Source organism: Vicia villosa, linkage group LG6 (assembly GCF_029867415.1).
Source record: "Vicia villosa cultivar HV-30 ecotype Madison, WI linkage group LG6, Vvil1.0, whole genome shotgun sequence".
Lineage (NCBI taxonomy): Eukaryota > Viridiplantae > Streptophyta > Magnoliopsida > Fabales > Fabaceae > Vicia > Vicia villosa.
The window spans coordinates 146,413,241-146,431,684 of NC_081185.1; the positions used below are offsets into that span (position 1 = coordinate 146,413,241).

General features: G+C 30.2%; 3 protein-coding genes across 3 annotated transcripts; all 3 read left to right on the forward strand.

Moving 5' to 3' along the window:
* The first annotated feature begins 1,802 nt into the window (after positions 1-1,802).
* LOC131614929 (alpha-L-arabinofuranosidase 1-like) lies at positions 1,803-5,466 on the forward strand. The gene is made up of 15 exons (XM_058886462.1): positions 1,803-1,970; positions 2,078-2,132; positions 2,309-2,517; positions 2,606-2,727; positions 2,839-2,992; positions 3,123-3,192; positions 3,326-3,471; positions 3,556-3,654; positions 3,758-4,021; positions 4,148-4,219; positions 4,314-4,417; positions 4,663-4,719; positions 4,819-5,014; positions 5,105-5,248; positions 5,371-5,466. The coding sequence occupies exons 1-15, from the start codon at positions 1,803-1,805 to the stop codon at positions 5,464-5,466; spliced, it is 1,956 nt and encodes a 651-aa protein (XP_058742445.1).
* Positions 5,467-10,365: 4,899 nt separating this feature from the next.
* Positions 10,366-10,740, forward strand: LOC131614930 (uncharacterized). Its single transcript, XM_058886463.1, has one exon. It carries the CDS (start codon positions 10,366-10,368, stop codon positions 10,738-10,740), a length of 375 nt encoding a protein of 124 aa, XP_058742446.1.
* Positions 10,741-14,523: 3,783 nt separating this feature from the next.
* Positions 14,524-18,193, forward strand: LOC131614931 (alpha-L-arabinofuranosidase 1-like). The gene is made up of 15 exons (XM_058886464.1): positions 14,524-14,691; positions 14,799-14,853; positions 15,030-15,238; positions 15,327-15,448; positions 15,560-15,713; positions 15,841-15,910; positions 16,044-16,189; positions 16,274-16,372; positions 16,476-16,739; positions 16,866-16,937; positions 17,032-17,135; positions 17,390-17,446; positions 17,546-17,741; positions 17,832-17,975; positions 18,098-18,193. Exons 1-15 carry the CDS (start codon positions 14,524-14,526, stop codon positions 18,191-18,193), a joined length of 1,956 nt encoding a protein of 651 aa, XP_058742447.1.
* The last annotated feature ends 251 nt before the right edge of the window (positions 18,194-18,444 follow it).

The window sequence follows — 18,444 nt, forward strand, 5'->3', positions numbered from 1 at the left end:
TGTTGCCTATGCGTACAACAACGCCTAAATAGATAGTGCTTGAAAGCGGTGCCTAAGATGATAAAAAAAGCATTGTCTAAGTTCTTATTTGCCATAGTGTGACTTTTCCTTGGTCCACAATAGCGTGGAAGAAGTCATGGAGAAGTTAACCACACTCTCCTAAATAATAGAGGATTAACTACCCACTCCCACATCTCTATAAAATGGTTGTTATTCTCGAGGGGCATAGGATCCTGGCTCAATACTACTATAAATACTTTAACCTTAAAGTTTAAAAAGAAAATCTCATATTCACACAAATACTAGATACATAGAGCTACGAATGTCTCTTGATCTACAAACACGATTGAGTTGTCTTTTATCGCGTCTTGAGCTCCTAGAATAGAGTTATTCATTTAAAATTATTGCTAGTATGTAAAGAGAAACAACTAATAGTTAAAGCATAGTGTTGATATCAAATTAAGTTTCACATCCTCGTTGAAGTCATCAATGGAAAAGGATTTCATAAGGGCCAAAAACCCTAACATCTTTCTAGAGTATATATCACCACATATTGTCCCGCCATCAATGATGAGTTTCTCTTTAAAAATTCCCTTCTCTAAAAAACCCTAACGTAGCAAACGATTGTAAAAGAGAGAAAGGTTTTAGGCTTAAAAAAGACTGACTCGAAAGGTTCTTGTTGAACATTTATCCAAAGGGATGTAGGTTAAAGGATAAGTAGCCAAAGGATGTTAGCAAAGATTAAAGAAAGAGACGTGAAGAAAAAAGGTTCTCAAGATCCATGAGAAACGAAAAAGGGGATGTTAAATATAGGGCTCTCCGTATATCTTACAAAAAAATGAAATTGCACGATCTATAGTAACTGGTATTGGGAAACGTGAACCGCGCCACCAATTGCTAATATCATATTTCATATTGGTCATAATACACGAGGACTCTGGTATAAGAAGGCATCAATATTTCCAAGCATAAATCCAAGCATCGAGTATCCCTAGTAAACATTTCTAATCACGGTTACGGTCTTTAATGCATCTGTTCATAATGTTACTAATGTCCAATCTAAGATTTTCCACTCTCTCCCTTATACTAGAGGCCGAACTAAAACATGCACGACAAACCCTTATTCTTCAAGTATGAACATTGGCTTAGGGGAAAACTGTTCTAGGCTGCTCGTAAGGCTCGCGTCGAAAGGCCCAATATCATGCATTGCGTGTAAAGGCCCGTAGATAACATGAGACTCAACCACACCTGAGGGAACGTGATTCCAACCTCAAGCACACTACCCACAGTTGGATTAGATCGAAGGATCACCTGCATTAGGCGTCAAATTTCATGGAGACGGTTTTTAACTACCCTCCTTATATAAAGCATAACACGTGTCATTTCAAATACTATATCATCCACGCACTATAATTACATTTCATTCAATCACATATATATATATATATACATATATATTATATGGTGTTTACCATTTAATAACATTGCAAACTTTTCTGTAAGAGATCTTTAAAAAGTATATGTTAATTGTGCACTGACAGAGTTGTACGTACAACCATTATGAGATAAGAGGAATATAATTATTTCACACGTCAGAACATAATAAGGTAATGTTGTTTAAAAATAAAAAACTAATTCAAATTTAGGATTATTTATAATAATTTAATTTAAAAATAGAAAACAACCAAATTATAGATTATGTTGCTAACAACAAATCATCCTTATCGTCATCTTCAATAATGTTGTTGTTCCTTTATAAATATGAGTGAAAACAATTAATCAAAATATATTACAAATTTACAATGTCTTTCTTACCTTCTTTCACTTCTTTTATTTTCTCCTTAGTTGTATGTTTGATCATTTTTGAATACCACGTAGATGCTAATTCTAACGATATCACATCAAAACTAGTGATTGATGCCGGTTCTGGAAGACTTATTCCAGATACATTTTTTGGAGCTTTTTTTGAAGTAAATTACATTTTTAATTGATTTTTATAATTGTTAATATTACATATAAATTATTGTATGCGTGAAATGTTATCTTATAATATATTAATGTAATATATAATTTTCAGGAGATAAATCATGCTGGAGCTGGGGGATTATGGGCAGAACTTGTGAATAATAGAGGTATATATATTGTCACTGAAAAAATTCATCTTTGAGTTTATTTTCCTAATAAGAAACAAATTTCATATATTTACTTTAAAATTTTATGTTACTAATTTTGTTTCCTTTTTAATATTTATTCTAGTCGTTAGATCTGTTTCACTATTTTATATATCTTTTGTAAATTAATGTTTCAGGTTTTGAAGCAGAAGTTTCCACTAATGGGACCTCAAATATTTATCCATGGACAATTATTGGAGAAAATCAATCATCCATTATCGTATCAACCGAACATTCTTCTTGTTTTGAGCGTAATAAAATTGCATTACGTATGGATGTTCTTTGTCATAAAAAATCTTGTCCTCGAGGTGGTGTCGGTATTTCCAATCCAGGTTTTTGGGGAATGGTGAGTATCAATTAATACAACATTCTATTTATCATTTAAAGAAAATTGGAGTTATTTATAATATTTTTACAATGTTTTATATAAACAGAATATTGAGGAAGGGAAGAAATATAAAGTAGTGTTCTATGTTAGATCACTTGGTCCAATTAATTTACAAGTTTCATTTGTTGGATCTGATAATGGTGTCAAAATAGCTTCAACCAAAATAAGGTTATAATTCTATTTCTTTAATTAATTTTTTGAAACGACATCTTGTTTATTATTTTATTATTATCCAACTAAAATAAACTAATTATTGAGTTATTAATGAATGAATATCAGAGCTTTTGGAGTTAATGTTACAAAGTGGAGTAAGATGGAAACAATTCTTGAAGCCAAAAGTACTAATCACAATTCAAATCTACAAATAACAACAACTAAAAAAGGAGTATTATGGTTAGATCAAATCTCGGCCATGCCATTAGATACATACAAGGTATTATGCATAAAATAATAATAATTATTATTATTATAATAATAATAATTAAATTATATACAATTATTTTATTAATAATTATATTTATAATAATAATAATAATTAAATTATTTTTAAAAATTTGGAATAGGGTCATGGTTTCCGAAGAGATCTTTTTGAAATGTTGGCGGATTTGAAGCCAAAATTTTTTAGATTTCCAGGTATGATAAAATAATAATAGTTTAATTTTGTAACTTTAATTAATTGTGCTGAAATTGATAGTAAAATGATTATTAATATTATTTTAATTTATAAAAATTTATTTGATCCCTAAATTTTTATTATTGGTTATAGGTGGTTGTTATGTTGAAGGAGATTATTTGAGAAATGCTTTTAGGTGGAAAGATACAGTTGGAGCATGGGAAGAGAGACCTGGCCACTATGGTGATGTCTGGAAGTATTGGACAGATGATGGATTTGGTTATTTTGAGGGGCTTCAAGTAATTTTTTTTTAATACTTTTTTCAATATTAAATATTTTTCTTTTCTAATTAAAAAATATTAATATTTTTGTTTATTAAACAGTTATCTGAGGATCTTGGTGCATTTCCAATTTGGGTGTTTAATAATGGTATTAGTCATCATGATGAAGTTAATACGTCTGCGATATCACCATTTGTGCAAGTATAATTTTCTTAATATTATTTTTTATTATTTAAAATGTATTTATAATTTTAATTAACTTATTTATTTATTTTATTTACACTTTTTGATTATTAATTAATAGGAAGCCTTAGATGGTATTGAGTTTGCGAGAGGTTCTCCAAAATCAAAATGGGGTTCTCTTAGAGCTTCCATGGGACATCCACACCCATTTGATTTGAGATATGTTGCAGTAGGAAATGAAGATTGTGGTAAATATAATTATGAAGGAAATTATCTCAAATTTTATGAAGCTATAAAACATAATTATCCTGACATTCAGATTATCTCAAATTGTGACGGTTCTCAACAACCACTCAATCATACAGCAGATCTTTATGATTTTCATGTAATAATATTATTTAATTTAATTATTTATATTTGTTTTCAATTTTAAAAATATTACTTTTTACTATCATTAATTTTGAATTGATGTAAAGTGACTTACATGTTATATATATTTTTCAATTATTAGATTTATTCAAATTCAAAGGATATGTTTTCCCAATATACAAGGTTTGATAATGCATTACGATCCGGGCCAAAGGTTTGATTATTAATTATTGTTTTGAATTTATTTATTGAAATAATTATTAATTGTTGGAAAAATTTATTCATGTTTTATTAATTACACTTTATAGGCATTTGTTAGTGAGTATGCTGTTTGGAAGGAAGATGCGGGAAATGGAAGCCTTTACGCAGCTGTGGCTGAGGCTGCATTTCTTATTGGACTTGAAAAAAATAGGTTAGGTTATATATATATATATATATATATATATATATATATATATATATATATATATATATATATATATATATATATATATATATATATATATACATTCCATTAGTTCTTTTCCAACATTCTACTAGCTGAAATGTCATTTTTGCATTCAAATGTTCCTGCACAATAACTTATTGAGTTGGTTTAACGTACCAACATTTCATCAATTTTGACATAAATTTTAATTATTTTTCTACTTTTTACAGTGATGTCGTCAGCATGGTTGCCTATGCACCCCTCTTTGTAAACACAAATGACAGAGCGTAATTTTCTAATGTCTTGCCATTCATTTTTATTTACCATTTATATACATCTATATAAACAGAGATGATTTATTTAATTTATTTTCTATATATTTTCAGTTGGATGCCAGATGCAGTTGTATTTAACTCTTATGAAAGTTATAGAACTCCAAGTTATTGGCTCCAACAATTTTTTATTGACTCTAGTGGAGCAACCTTTCTTAATTCAATTCTTCAAAATTCTTCTAGCTCAATTGTTGCATCAGCAATTCAGTATGAAAATTCTCAAGATGGAAACAATTATCTAAAAGTCAAGGTAATAATAACTTAATTTAAATAAAGATAAATGTTAGTGTTTCGTACTTACTTAAAAATTAAATAAAATTGGAATTATTAACTTTTGCAGGCAGTGAATTTTGGAAATGCAACGGAAAATTTTAATATTTTAATAAATGGTTTAAAATCGAAAGTTCAACAATTTGGTTCGTCAATGGTGGTGCTTACATCCTCCAATAAAATGGATGAGAATTCTTTCTTAGAACCAACAAAGGTACACTTTATTTTTAAACAAAATAAATTTACAATTTTTTTTAAAAATAGAAACTATTTTTTATTTTTTAATCAGAATTATTGCAATATATAATTTTTTTTATCAATTTTTTATATGTGCAGATTGTGCCTAAAAGAACTCCACTTTTTAATGCAAGCAATGACATGATTGTTGCTCTTCCTCCTTATTCAGTTACATCACTAGATTTATTAATTTAAAACAATATGATGTTGGATGGTTTTTTTTTTTTATATTGAAAGAATGGGAGAAAGTTGTTTATAAGCAATTAATGGAAAAAATGTATAGAGTTTTATTTCTACTGCATAGATTATTTCTCCCTTGCCATATATATATATATATATATATATATATATATATATATATATATATATATATATATATATATATATATATATATATATATATATATATATATATATATATATATATATATATATATATATATATATATATATATATATATAGATATATATTTCAATCAATATTTAAATTTTATATCAAATTAAGTAAATATAATATACTCAAACCTAAAAAAGAAATTGATACACCTGGGAAAACAAATAAAAACTGCACATTTGAGAGAAAGACGGACCTTTAAGCATATAAATATTTTCGATATGTAAGTGGTGGCAAACAACTTGAAGAAGTCTATGGAAAGTTTGTCCATTCATCAAAAGCTAAAAAAACATTTAAGCAAAATGTTTTAAAATTATTTTTATAAGAAAAATGGACTAATTAGAGTACAAGGGGTACCTTTGCTCGATACAAGAAACATTAAAAATTTAAGAAGTCTCTAGGACTTTTACATCAGTCATAGTATCTAACACACACTCTATTCTTTACTCCAATTACAACCACAACCACGAGATCAGTTCAATGTTCGACACAATATCATCAACAAAACTAATTATGTTATTAAACATATATAATGTTGTTTCTCATCAACCATAAGCTAAGCACCACACAGTGTCCATCCAAATCACACCAACATTAGATTTTCTTGCAATACTGTGAAAAAAAATGGAAATGATTTCTACCGTCCTCATTCTTCTCCTCCTCCATATCTAACCAATGGAAAATATTTTCCCATACCTTTAGCCCTATTCTACATTGAAAGAACAGATGAGCTAAATTTTCTCCATCTTCCAAATAGCAAGCATGTACCTTAACATGAATATCATGCAGAATCCCTCTCCTTGAAAGTTGATCTCTGGTTGGAATTCTATTAAGCAACATCCTCCATACAAAAATCTTTATCTTTGAAGGAACCTTTGTCTTCCAAATTCGTCTCACATCTCCTATAGTTTCTTCCTCCCACTCATCTTCCTTCTCTACCAACAAAACTTATTTGCTTCATCTGACTTCAGTTCAACTCCTTTCCGAATTTCTACTAGTTGTAATCTCTACTCTCTAACCTCTACATTTTTATCACTCACTTCAATGTGGACAAACATATTCCAAACTCCATCAAGCCAACCTTCCATATCACTAATCAAGCCATTTGGTTTGGCAGTCGCCTGGAACAAACAGGTAAAGTAAAGATCAAAGGCTTACTACCTAACCATCTATACTTTCAAAAAAAATATCCTACTTCTTGCACCTACTTTGCTTTAAATACTTGTAATAAACCAATCATCTTGAGCTTGATTTTTCCTAATAATTTATTGAATGTTAATCCACTAATTAGGTGCCTTTCTATTTCCTCTCGGTCCATTACCTCACAGAATGTACTTCTAAAGGTTTCCATACTTAAACGTTAGAATATCCCTCCAAATTGCCTCATCTTCAAGCAACATCATCCATTTCCACTTGAAAACTAAAGCAATGTTAAAAGATTACATGTTCCTTACTTCCAAGCCACCAGCCTCTTTTGGTTTGAAAATATTACTACATTTTATCCAATTGATTCCTCTCTTGTCTTCATTACCATGGATACGAAATATGTTGTCAATTTGGATAATTTCCTTGATGATCTTCTTAGGAGCTTTATAAAAAGACATGAAATAAAAAGGTAAGCTTGGAAAGACATAATTCATCAATGTTACTCTTCCTCCTAGTGATAGCCAATTATCTATCCAAGACGAGAGCTTCTTATTCATGCTATCAACCATAGGTCTCCAAGTTTCACACCTTCTTGGATTAGACCCTATAGGAATGCCAAAAAACATGAAAGGTATAGACTCTACACAACAAGATAATAATTGAGATGTTGCCTCCAAGACATTCTCCTCTATATGAATGCCAAAAGGCTTGCTCTTGAAGAAGTTCACTTTTAACCTTGACACCAATTCAAAACCCCTTGGAGTTGCAGTCAAACTCAAAAAATTCTCCCAACTACCTTTCCGAATTATAAGTGTGTCATCTACAAATTAGAGAATCTTATGCTCAGTTTGATCATCTATTTGGAACCTTGCAACAACTTCTAACCAAACTGTTTTATTGATTAGGAAAGCCAAACCTTCTACTGTTATGGAAAACATAAAAGTGGATAGAGGATCCCCTTGTCTTAAGCCTCTCTTAACCTTACAATCATTTGTCGGGCTCCCATTTACTAAAATTGACGTGCTACAAATGAAGATGCATGCTTCCATCTACTTCATCCATCTATCTTCACAATCAATACTCATAAGAATAAACATGAGGTCATTCCAACTCACACAGTCGTGAGGTTGTTCAAAATTAATTTTCAAAAGCATACACTGCTTCTTGTCTTTGTTTGCTAAATCTATTATATCATTAAGCACTAGAACACCATCTAACATTTGTCATCCCGTAACAAAAGATGTTGTGATTCAGAAACCACCCTACTAAGAATACTTTTTAGTCTTGCAACCAACCGTTTTGAGAGAATTTCATAGAAACAACCAACAGGGAATTTAGGCTTATATTCATCTAACTCTTGAGGGCTCAGAATCTTTGGGACAAGAGCAATAAAAAAAGTTGTTATAGACTTGTGCATCTTAGCATTCAAATGGAAAATTAGTAAACAATTAAAAATATCTTCTTGTGTAATTCATTTAACTTTTAACCTTTAGGTCATTAGTTAAACTACATTCATAGTTTTCTCTTACTTAAAAGTGCTTTTGGGCTTATAGACTATCATATAAAATTAAATGAGAGCTTCTATAGAATTATAAAAATAAAATATATTTTTAACTTAGAGGAGATGTTATTTTAAAAATTCATAGTTATTGCAATATTATTTTAATATTTAATATATTATATTACCTTTTCTAAAAAGGTTTATTTAGATGTTTTAGATATGGTTTATATCAATTGCTTAATGGGTTTCTATTTCTCTCAAAAGTTACTGAGATACTTCTTGGAGGTAGTTCTGCATTAGTTGAGAGGAAATTGGAAACTGGACACACTCATTAGATACTTAATTTTAGAAACTCTCAAAAAATAATACATGGCCAAGGCCAAATATGGTTGTGAATAGAAATAAAGGGGATGTTTAACGTTGGAGTGAAATATGTCATCATAGATGTACTAATAGAGCACTTTTAAGAGCCAACTATAGGATGTACATATAACAAGTTCTTGTGATAGGTAATGTTGAATGTTGCATTGAGCTTGTTTTTAGGAATTAGAGTTGGTTTGGGCTGCTAGTTAATATATCTAGTCGGAATCTTAAACCATTATTTAGTTTTATTTGGTTTGATGAGTTTCCTAACTATGCTTAATTGGAAAATAATTAAATTTCAATTTGTCTAACCTAATATTATTGTCAGTTCTCTAGATTTAGGATAGGCATTAATTTTAGTAAAACAAATATAGCAACACTGTGATAAATAGGATGTGTTATCTTGGTTAAAAGAACAGGTTGAACAAGATGTCCTATGAAGAAGCATGTTGAGTTAAGATGCTCTATCAACTAAAGCAACATGTCAGACAAGATGTCCTATGCAGAAGCTATTTGACATCGTGATTGTTTTGGACTGGGTTGTTAGATAGGTTCAAGAATTAAATGATTCAGAATATTCTGGGAATATTATGCTATCCTATGTAGAGCTGACTGTTAGGTTTGGAAGATTCGAGTCTAAATCAAGAAGAATATTCACTTTCTAATTATGGAGATAATTTAGGAAGATTTGATTGAAGACCTATCTTTGTGCAGAAGTTTTCTGCTGATTTGTAGCAGCCAATAAGCTGTGATTAAAAGCCCAAATCCAGTTGGGAAAAAGGTTATAAATAGAAGCATTGTAACCTAGGAAAAATTACTAGTCGAAGATGTAAAAGTTTAAATTGTTAAGGTTGAGTCTGTAAGCCACTCTCTATAAGAGTTGGTATGTGCGAGCCTCTCGAATATCATATAGATATGAGAGTAGGACTGATGTTTAGAGTTGTAATTCTCCATTGTTCATTCTTAAGCTTTTAAGCATATAATGTTTATTATTCTTGGAGGAAGCTTTTAAGCCAATCTAAGTATAGTTCTTAGTCAAGAGTCTTGGCTAGGTATTGTTCTGGAAGTGTGTCTTCCTATTTTATATATCGAAAGTTTAACATCAGAAGCCTGCGGGATTGATACAACCGTTAGAAGTTTCAGAATGGAAGTGGGATAGTATTTCTATGGACTTTGTGACGGGATTACCTAATACTTCAAGAGGACATGATTCTATTTGGGTGATTGTTGATAGGCTTATGAAGTCGGCTCATTTTATTCCTATTAACATCACATACCTAGTGTCGAAGTTGGTGGAGATTTATACCAGTGCGATTGTTAGGCTGCATGGCATTCCTTTGTGTATCGTACCGGATAGAGATCCGAGTTTCACATCGGATTTTTAGAAGAGTTTGCAAGAGGCGTTGGGTTCTAAGTTGAGACTGAGTTCGGCGTATCACCTCAGACGGATGGTCAGACGAAGAGGAATATTCAATCATTGAAGGATCTGTTAAGAGCATGTGTTCTTGAGCAGGGCGGTTCGTGGGATACTTACCTTCCATTGATTGGGTTCACATATAATAATAGTTACAATTCTAGTATCGGAATGGCACCCTTTGAGGCATTGTACGGTTGGAGATGTAGGACTCCTCTGTGTTGGAATGAATTTGGAGAAAGTGTGGTGCTTGGACCATAAATTGTCTGATAAGCTATGGAGAAGGTGATGTTGATTCGAGAAAAGATGAAAGCTTCACAAAGTAGACAAAAGAGTTATCATGATAAGCGATGGAAGGATTTGAAATTTCAAGCGGGTGACCATGTAATTTTTAGAGTTACACCTGTGACTGGTGTTGGGCGAGCATTGAAGTCTAAGAAGCTCACTCCTCGTTTTATTGGTATGTATCAGATATTGGAAAAATTTGGAAATGTGGCGTATAGAATAGCGTTACTGCCTAATCTTTCGATTTTGCATGATGTGTTCCATGTATCACAACTCCGGAAGTACGTTTTCCATCCGTCGCATGTGGTTCATATGGATGATGTGCAAGTACGGGATAATCTCATGGTGAAGACGATGTCGGTATGAATTTTGGATCGTGAAACAAAGACGCTCAGAGGCAAGGATATTGCGTTGGTGAAAGTGGTTTGGACGGGAGCTGCTGGAGAAAGCATGACTCGGGAGTTGGAAAGCAGGATGCGGGAATCCTATCCCGAGTTGTTTGGATCAGGTAAATTTTTTAGGACGAAAGTATTCTAAGTGGGGGAGATTTGTAACACCCGTATATCGATTTATTATTTAATTTGAATTATTTTAGTATTTATTGAGTTTTGGCGTATTGTGAGCGACCGAGTTGGTATTTTTGCGGGATAACGGGTCGAGAGTCAATCGTGAATTTTAATATTTTTAGTATTAGAAATATTATTAGAATAATATTTGGTGTTTTGGGAATTTATCGAGTAATTAAGATTAAACCGAGAATTTGAGACTAAGAGTAAAGGGGGTATACTGTGAGTAAATTAGATGGGCTAGAGGTAAGTGTTGTACGTGAATAATTTTGTTTAGGCCCAAATTTAGTAGTGAGGCACTTAGGGTATACCACTAAGGTTTTACAAAACCAGAAAACATAACATTGTGGATAAATAGCAAAGCAGCAGAGAAGAGGAAAATAGGAGAAGAGAGAATACGAGCAATATTCATAGCGGAACGATTTTGGGGGATTTTGACCGGAACGTAAATTAGAGAGACCTTTAATCCAAAGGTAAGGGTGGGGTTCTTGCTCTATAAACGAGGGTATGATGAATTGTATGTGGGGTTTAGGGGATTAATATTGTCTCTGCGTTTCGATTGTCGCTCTGATACGTAGCACTCGGGGGACAAACGAGTGTTTTATTAATTATTTGTTTTGCTGAATTTTCAATGACGTTTTGCAATTTAATTTGTACTTTGAAGTTGTTTTGCGAAGATGCTATGGTGTTGACTTAATTTTTGGGAAGTTTTGTGAATCCGCTGCGTGGTTAAATTTTATTCGATGAAGTGACTTTTGGAGACTAAATAATTTATTATAGTTGTCCGTTTTGATTATATGTGCTATGTATCTATGTGAAGGTGTGTATGCCGTAAATGATTTAAATGACGAAATGTGATATCCCATATGAATGTTTGAAATTTTATACTCAGATTTATGAATAAATATTGGGGTAGAATTGGGGTGTTACACGTTGTGTCAGATCAGATGTCCCAACAAGTCATAGGATGTCTGGAATCTGATATACCCTAATTTCAATTACCTCTTCAAATTACAAATCATTGTGTTCCTATATGACTCAAATATCGATGATAAAATGTTACTTTGATTTGTAGTTGATGACATGGATTGTGGTATGAGCCAAAAAATTAGTCATTGTTCTAATTATTCCATAAATGGTTTGAATATGATGATACAAAATATTTGATCTCTTTTAATTGAGCCAATGCTTATTAATAAAAGAGTTGGCTAAGGACGACTTAAGTTAAACAAAATAATTGTGTAAAGTATATATAAGACAATGCTTATTAGCATAAAGAGATGCCTAAAGAGAACTAACACCAGTTCTTTTATCAGAAAAGTAATGTCTAACAAGGATATACGCCAACATTTTTATCAGAAAGTGCTTTTGAATGATGCCTTACATCAGCACTTTCATTAGAAAGTGCTGCCTAAAGAAAACTAACATCATCTCTTTTATCAAAAAAAATTGTCTAAAAAGGATTTATGCCAACACTTTTATCAGAAAGTGTTTATTAATGATGCCTTACGCCAGCACTTTTATCAAAAAGCGTTGCCTTAAGAGACTTACGCTGACATTTTTATCGAAAAGTGCTACTTAAAGAGGACTTATGCCAACCCTTTTAAAAGAAACCACTTCCTAAAGAGGACATACGCCAGCTCTTTTTAACATAAAGCATTGCCTAAATTGCGCTTAAGCTGACACTTTTACATTTAAAAAATGTGTTGCCTATGCGTACAACAACGCCTAAATAGATAGTGCTTGAAAGCGGTGCCTAAGATGATAAAAAAATCATTGTCTAAGTTCTTATTTGCCATAGTGTGACTTTTCCTTGGTCCACAATAGCGTGGAAGAAGTCATGGAGAAGTTAACCACACTCTCCTAAATAATAGAGGATTAACTACCCACTCCCACATCTCTATAAAATGGTTGTTATTCTCGAGGGGCATAGGATCCTGGCTCAATACTACTATAAATACTTTAACCTTAAAGTTTAAAAAGAAAATCTCATATTCACACAAATACTAGATACATAGAGCTACCAATGTCTCTTGATCTACAAACACGATTGAGTTGTCTTTTATCGCGTCTTGAGCTCCTAGAATAGAGTTATTCATTTAAAATTATTGCTAATATGTAAAGAGAAACAACTAATAGTTAAAGCATAGTGTTGATATCAAATTAAGTTTCACATCCTCGTTGAAGTCATCAATGGAAAAGGATTTCATAAGGGCCAAAAACCCTAACATCTTTCTAGAGTATATATCACCACATATTGTCCCGCCATCAATGATGAGTTTCTCTTTAAAAATTCCCTTCTCTAAAAAACCCTAACGTAGCAAATGATTGTAAAAGAGAGAAAGGTTTTAGGCTTAAAAAAGACTGACTCGAAAGGTTCTTGTTGAACATTTATCCAAAGGGATGTAGGTTAAAGGATAAGTAGCCAAAGGATGTTAGCAAAGATTAAAGAAAGAGACGTGAAGAAAAAAGGTTCTCAAGATCCATGAGAAACGAAAAAGGGGATGTTAAATATAGGGCTCTCCGTATATCTTACAACAAAATGAAATTGCACGATCTATAGTAACTGGTATTGGGAAACGTGAACCGCGCCACCAATTGCTAATATCATATTTCATATTGGTCATAATACACGAGGACTCTGGTATAAGAAGGCATCAATATTTCCAAGCATAAATCCAAGCATCGAGTATCCCTAGTAAACATTTCTAATCACGGTTACGGTCTTTAATGCATCTGTTCATAATGTTACTAATGTCCAATCTAAGATTTTCCACTCTCTCCCTTAGACTAGAGGCCGAACTAAAACATGCACGACAAACCCTTATTCTTCAAGTATGAACATTGGCTTAGGGGAAAACTGTTCTAGGCTGCTCGTAAGGCTCGCGTCGAAAGGCCCAATATCATGCATTGCGTGTAAAGGCCCGTAGATAACATGAGACTCAACCACACCTGAGGGAACGTGATTCCGACCTCAAGCACACTACCCACAGTTGGATTAGATCGAAGGATCACCTGCATTAGGCGTCAAATTTCATGGAGACGGTTTTTAACTACCCTCCTTATATAAAGCATAACACGTGTCATTTCAAATACTATATCATCCACGCACTATAATTACATTTCATTCATTCACATATATATATATATATATATATATATATATATATATATATATATATATATATACATATATATATATATATATATATATATATATATATATATATATATATATATATATGGTGTTTACCATTTAATAACATTGCAAACTTTTCTGTAAGAGATCTTTAAAAAGTATATGTTAATTGTGCACTGACAGAGTTGTACGTACAGCCATTATGAGATAAGAGGAATATAATTATTTCACACGTCAGAACATAATAAGGTAATGTTGTTTAAAAATAAAAAACTAATTCAAATTTAGGATTATTTATAATAATTTAATTTAAAAATAGAAAACAACCAAATTATAGATTATGTTGTTAACAACAAATCATCCTTATCGTCATCTTCAATAATGTTGTTGTTCCTTTATAAATATGAGTGAAAACAATTAATCAAAATATATTACAAATTTACAATGTCTTTCTTACCTTCTTTCACTTCTTTTATTTTCTCCTTAGTTGTATGTTTGATCATTTTTGAATACCACGTAGATGCTAATTCTAACGATATCACATCAAAACTAGTGATTGATGCCGGTTCTGGAAGACTTATTCCAGATACATTTTTTGGAGCTTTTTTTGAAGTAAATTACATTTTTAATTGATTTTTATAATTGTTAATATTACATATAAATTATTGTATGCGTGAAATGTTATCTTATAATATATTAATGTAATATATAATTTTCAGGAGATAAATCATGCTGGAGCTGGGGGATTATGGGCAGAACTTGTGAATAATAGAGGTATATATATTGTCACTGAAAAAATTCATCTTTGAGTTTATTTTCCTAATAAGAAACAAATTTCATATATTTACTTTAAAATTTTATGTTACTAATTTTGTTTCCTTTTTAATATTTATTCTAGTCGTTAGATCTGTTTCACTATTTTATATATCTTTTGTAAATTAATGTTTCAGGTTTTGAAGCAGAAGTTTCCACTAATGGGACCTCAAATATTTATCCATGGACAATTATTGGAGAAAATCAATCATCCATTATCGTATCAACCGAACATTCTTCTTGTTTTGAGCGTAATAAAATTGCATTACGTATGGATGTTCTTTGTCATAAAAAATCTTGTCCTCGAGGTGGTGTCGGTATTTCCAATCCAGGTTTTTGGGGAATGGTGAGTATCAATTAATACAACATTCTATTTATCATTTAAAGAAAATTGGAGTTATTTATAATATTTTTACAATGTTTTATATAAACAGAATATTGAGGAAGGGAAGAAATATAAAGTAGTGTTCTATGTTAGATCACTTGGTCCAATTAATTTACAAGTTTCATTTGTTGGATCTGATAATGGTGTCAAAATAGCTTCAACCAAAATAAGGTTATAATTCTATTTCTTTAATTAATTTTTTGAAACGACATCTTGTTTATTATTTTATTATTATCCAACTAAAATAAACTAATTATTGAGTTATTAATGAATGAATATCAGAGCTTTTGGAGTTAATGTTACAAAGTGGAGTAAGATGGAAACAATTCTTGAAGCCAAAAGTACTAATCACAATTCAAATCTACAAATAACAACAACTAAAAAAGGAGTATTATGGTTAGATCAAATCTCGGCCATGCCATTAGATACATACAAGGTATTATGCATAAAATAATAATAATAATTATTATTATAATAATAATTAAATTATATACAATTATTTTATTAATAATTATATTTATAATAATAATAATAATTAAATTATTTTTAAAAATTTGGAATAGGGTCATGGTTTCCGAAGAGATCTTTTTGAAATGTTGGCGGATTTGAAGCCAAAATTTTTTAGATTTCCAGGTATGATAAAATAATAATAGTTTAATTTTGTAACTTTAATTAATTGTGCTGAAATTGATAGTAAAATGATTATTAATATTATTTTAATTTATAAAAATTTATTTGATCCCTAAATTTTTATTATTGGTTATAGGTGGTTGTTATGTTGAAGGAGATTATTTGAGAAATGCTTTTAGGTGGAAAGATACAGTTGGAGCATGGGAAGAGAGACCTGGCCACTATGGTGATGTCTGGAAGTATTGGACAGATGATGGATTTGGTTATTTTGAGGGGCTTCAAGTAATTTTTTTTTAATACTTTTTTCAATATTAAATATTTTTCTTTTCTAATTAAAAAATATTAATATTTTTGTTTATTAAACAGTTATCTGAGGATCTTGGTGCATTTCCAATTTGGGTGTTTAATAATGGTATTAGTCATCATGATGAAGTTAATACGTCTGCGATATCACCATTTGTGCAAGTATAATTTTCTTAATATTATTTTTTATTATTTAAAATGTATTTATAATTTTAATTAACTTATTTATTTATTTTATTTACACTTTTTGATTATTAATTAATAGGAAGCCTTAGATGGTATTGAGTTTGCGAGAGGTTCTCCAAAATCAAAATGGGGTTCTCTTAGAGCTTCCATGGGACATCCACACCCATTTGATTTGAGATATGTTGCAGTAGGAAATGAAGATTGTGGTAAATATAATTATGAAGGAAATTATCTCAAATTTTATGAAGCTATAAAACATAATTATCCTGACATTCAGATTATCTCAAATTGTGACGGTTCTCAACAACCACTCAATCATACAGCAGATCTTTATGATTTTCATGTAATACTATTATTTAATTTAATTATTTATATTTGTTTTCAATTTTAAAAATATTACTTTTTACTATCATTAATTTTGAATTGATGTAAAGTGACTTACATGTTATATATATTTTTCAATTATTAGATTTATTCAAATTCAAAGGATATGTTTTCCCAATATACAAGGTTTGATAATGCATTACGATCCGGGCCAAAGGTTTGATTATTAATTATTGTTTTGAATTTATTTATTGAAATAATTATTAATTGTTGGAAAAATTTATTCATGTTTTATTAATTACACTTTATAGGCATTTGTTAGTGAGTATGCTGTTTGGAAGGAAGATGCGGGAAATGGAAGCCTTTACGCAGCTGTGGCTGAGGCTGCATTTCTTATTGGACTTGAAAAAAATAGGTTAGGTTATATATATATATATATATATATATATATATATATATATATATATATATATATATATATATATATATATATATATATATATATATATATATATATAACATTCCATTAGTTCTTTTCCAACATTCTACTAGCTGAAATGTCATTTTTGCATTCAAATGTTCCTGCACAATAACTTATTGAGTTGGTTTAACGTACCAACATTTCATCAATTTTGACATAAATTTTAATTATTTTTCTACTTTTTACAGTGATGTCGTCAGCATGGTTGCCTATGCACCCCTCTTTGTAAACACAAATGACAGAGCGTAATTTTCTAATGTCTTGCCATTCATTTTTATTTACCATTTATATACATCTATATAAACAGAGATGATTTATTTAATTTATTTTCTATATATTTTCAGTTGGATGCCAGATGCAGTTGTATTTAACTCTTATGAAAGTTATAGAACTCCAAGTTATTGGCTCCAACAATTTTTTATTGACTCTAGTGGAGCAACCTTTCTTAATTCAATTCTTCAAAATTCTTCTAGCTCAATTGTTGCATCAGCAATTCAGTATGAAAATTCTCAAGATGGAAACAATTATCTAAAAGTCAAGGTAATAATAACTTAATTTAAATAAAGATAAATGTTAGTGTTTCGTACTTACTTAAAAATTAAATAAAATTGGAATTATTAACTTTTGCAGGCAGTGAATTTTGGAAATGCAACGGAAAATTTTAATATTTTAATAAATGGTTTAAAATCGAAAGTTCAACAATTTGGTTCGTCAATGGTGGTGCTTACATCCTCCAATAAAATGGATGAGAATTCTTTCTTAGAACCAACAAAGGTACACTTTATTTTTAAACAAAATAAATTTACAATTTTTTTTAAAAATAGAAACTATTTTTTATTTTTTAATCAGAATTATTGCAATATATAATTTTTTTTATCAATTTTTTATATGTGCAGATTGTGCCTAAAAGAACTCCACTTTTTAATGCAAGCAATGACATGATTGTTGCTCTTCCTCCTTATTCAGTTACATCACTAGATTTATTAATTTAAAACAATATGATGTTGGATGGTTTTTTTTGTTTATATTGAAAGAATGGGAGAAAGTTGTTTATAAGCAATTAATGGAAAAAATGTATAGAGTTTTATTTCTACTGCATAGATTATTTCTCCCTTGCCATATATATATATATATATATATATATATATATATATATATATATATATATATATATATATATATATATATATCGATCAATATTTAAATTTTATATCAAATTAAGTAAATATAATATACTCAAACC

Bases quoted from the DNA above. Each gene is read 5' to 3' on its own strand.
- LOC131614929 (XM_058886462.1), top strand. From the start codon at position 1,803: ATGTCTTTCTTACCTTCTTTCACTTCTTTTATTTTCTCCTTAGTTGTA. The intron at 2,133-2,308 runs GTATATATATTG...TTAATGTTTCAG, and splicing joins AGAACTTGTGAATAATAGAG to GTTTTGAAGCAGAAGTTTCC. The intron at 3,472-3,555 runs GTAATTTTTTTT...TTTATTAAACAG, and splicing joins GTTATTTTGAGGGGCTTCAA to TTATCTGAGGATCTTGGTGC.
- LOC131614930 (XM_058886463.1), top strand. From the start codon at position 10,366: ATGGAGAAGGTGATGTTGATTCGAGAAAAGATGAAAGCTTCACAAAGT.
- LOC131614931 (XM_058886464.1), top strand. From the start codon at position 14,524: ATGTCTTTCTTACCTTCTTTCACTTCTTTTATTTTCTCCTTAGTTGTA. The intron at 17,136-17,389 runs GTTAGGTTATAT...TACTTTTTACAG, and splicing joins ATTGGACTTGAAAAAAATAG to TGATGTCGTCAGCATGGTTG. The intron at 17,742-17,831 runs GTAATAATAACT...TAACTTTTGCAG, and splicing joins ACAATTATCTAAAAGTCAAG to GCAGTGAATTTTGGAAATGC.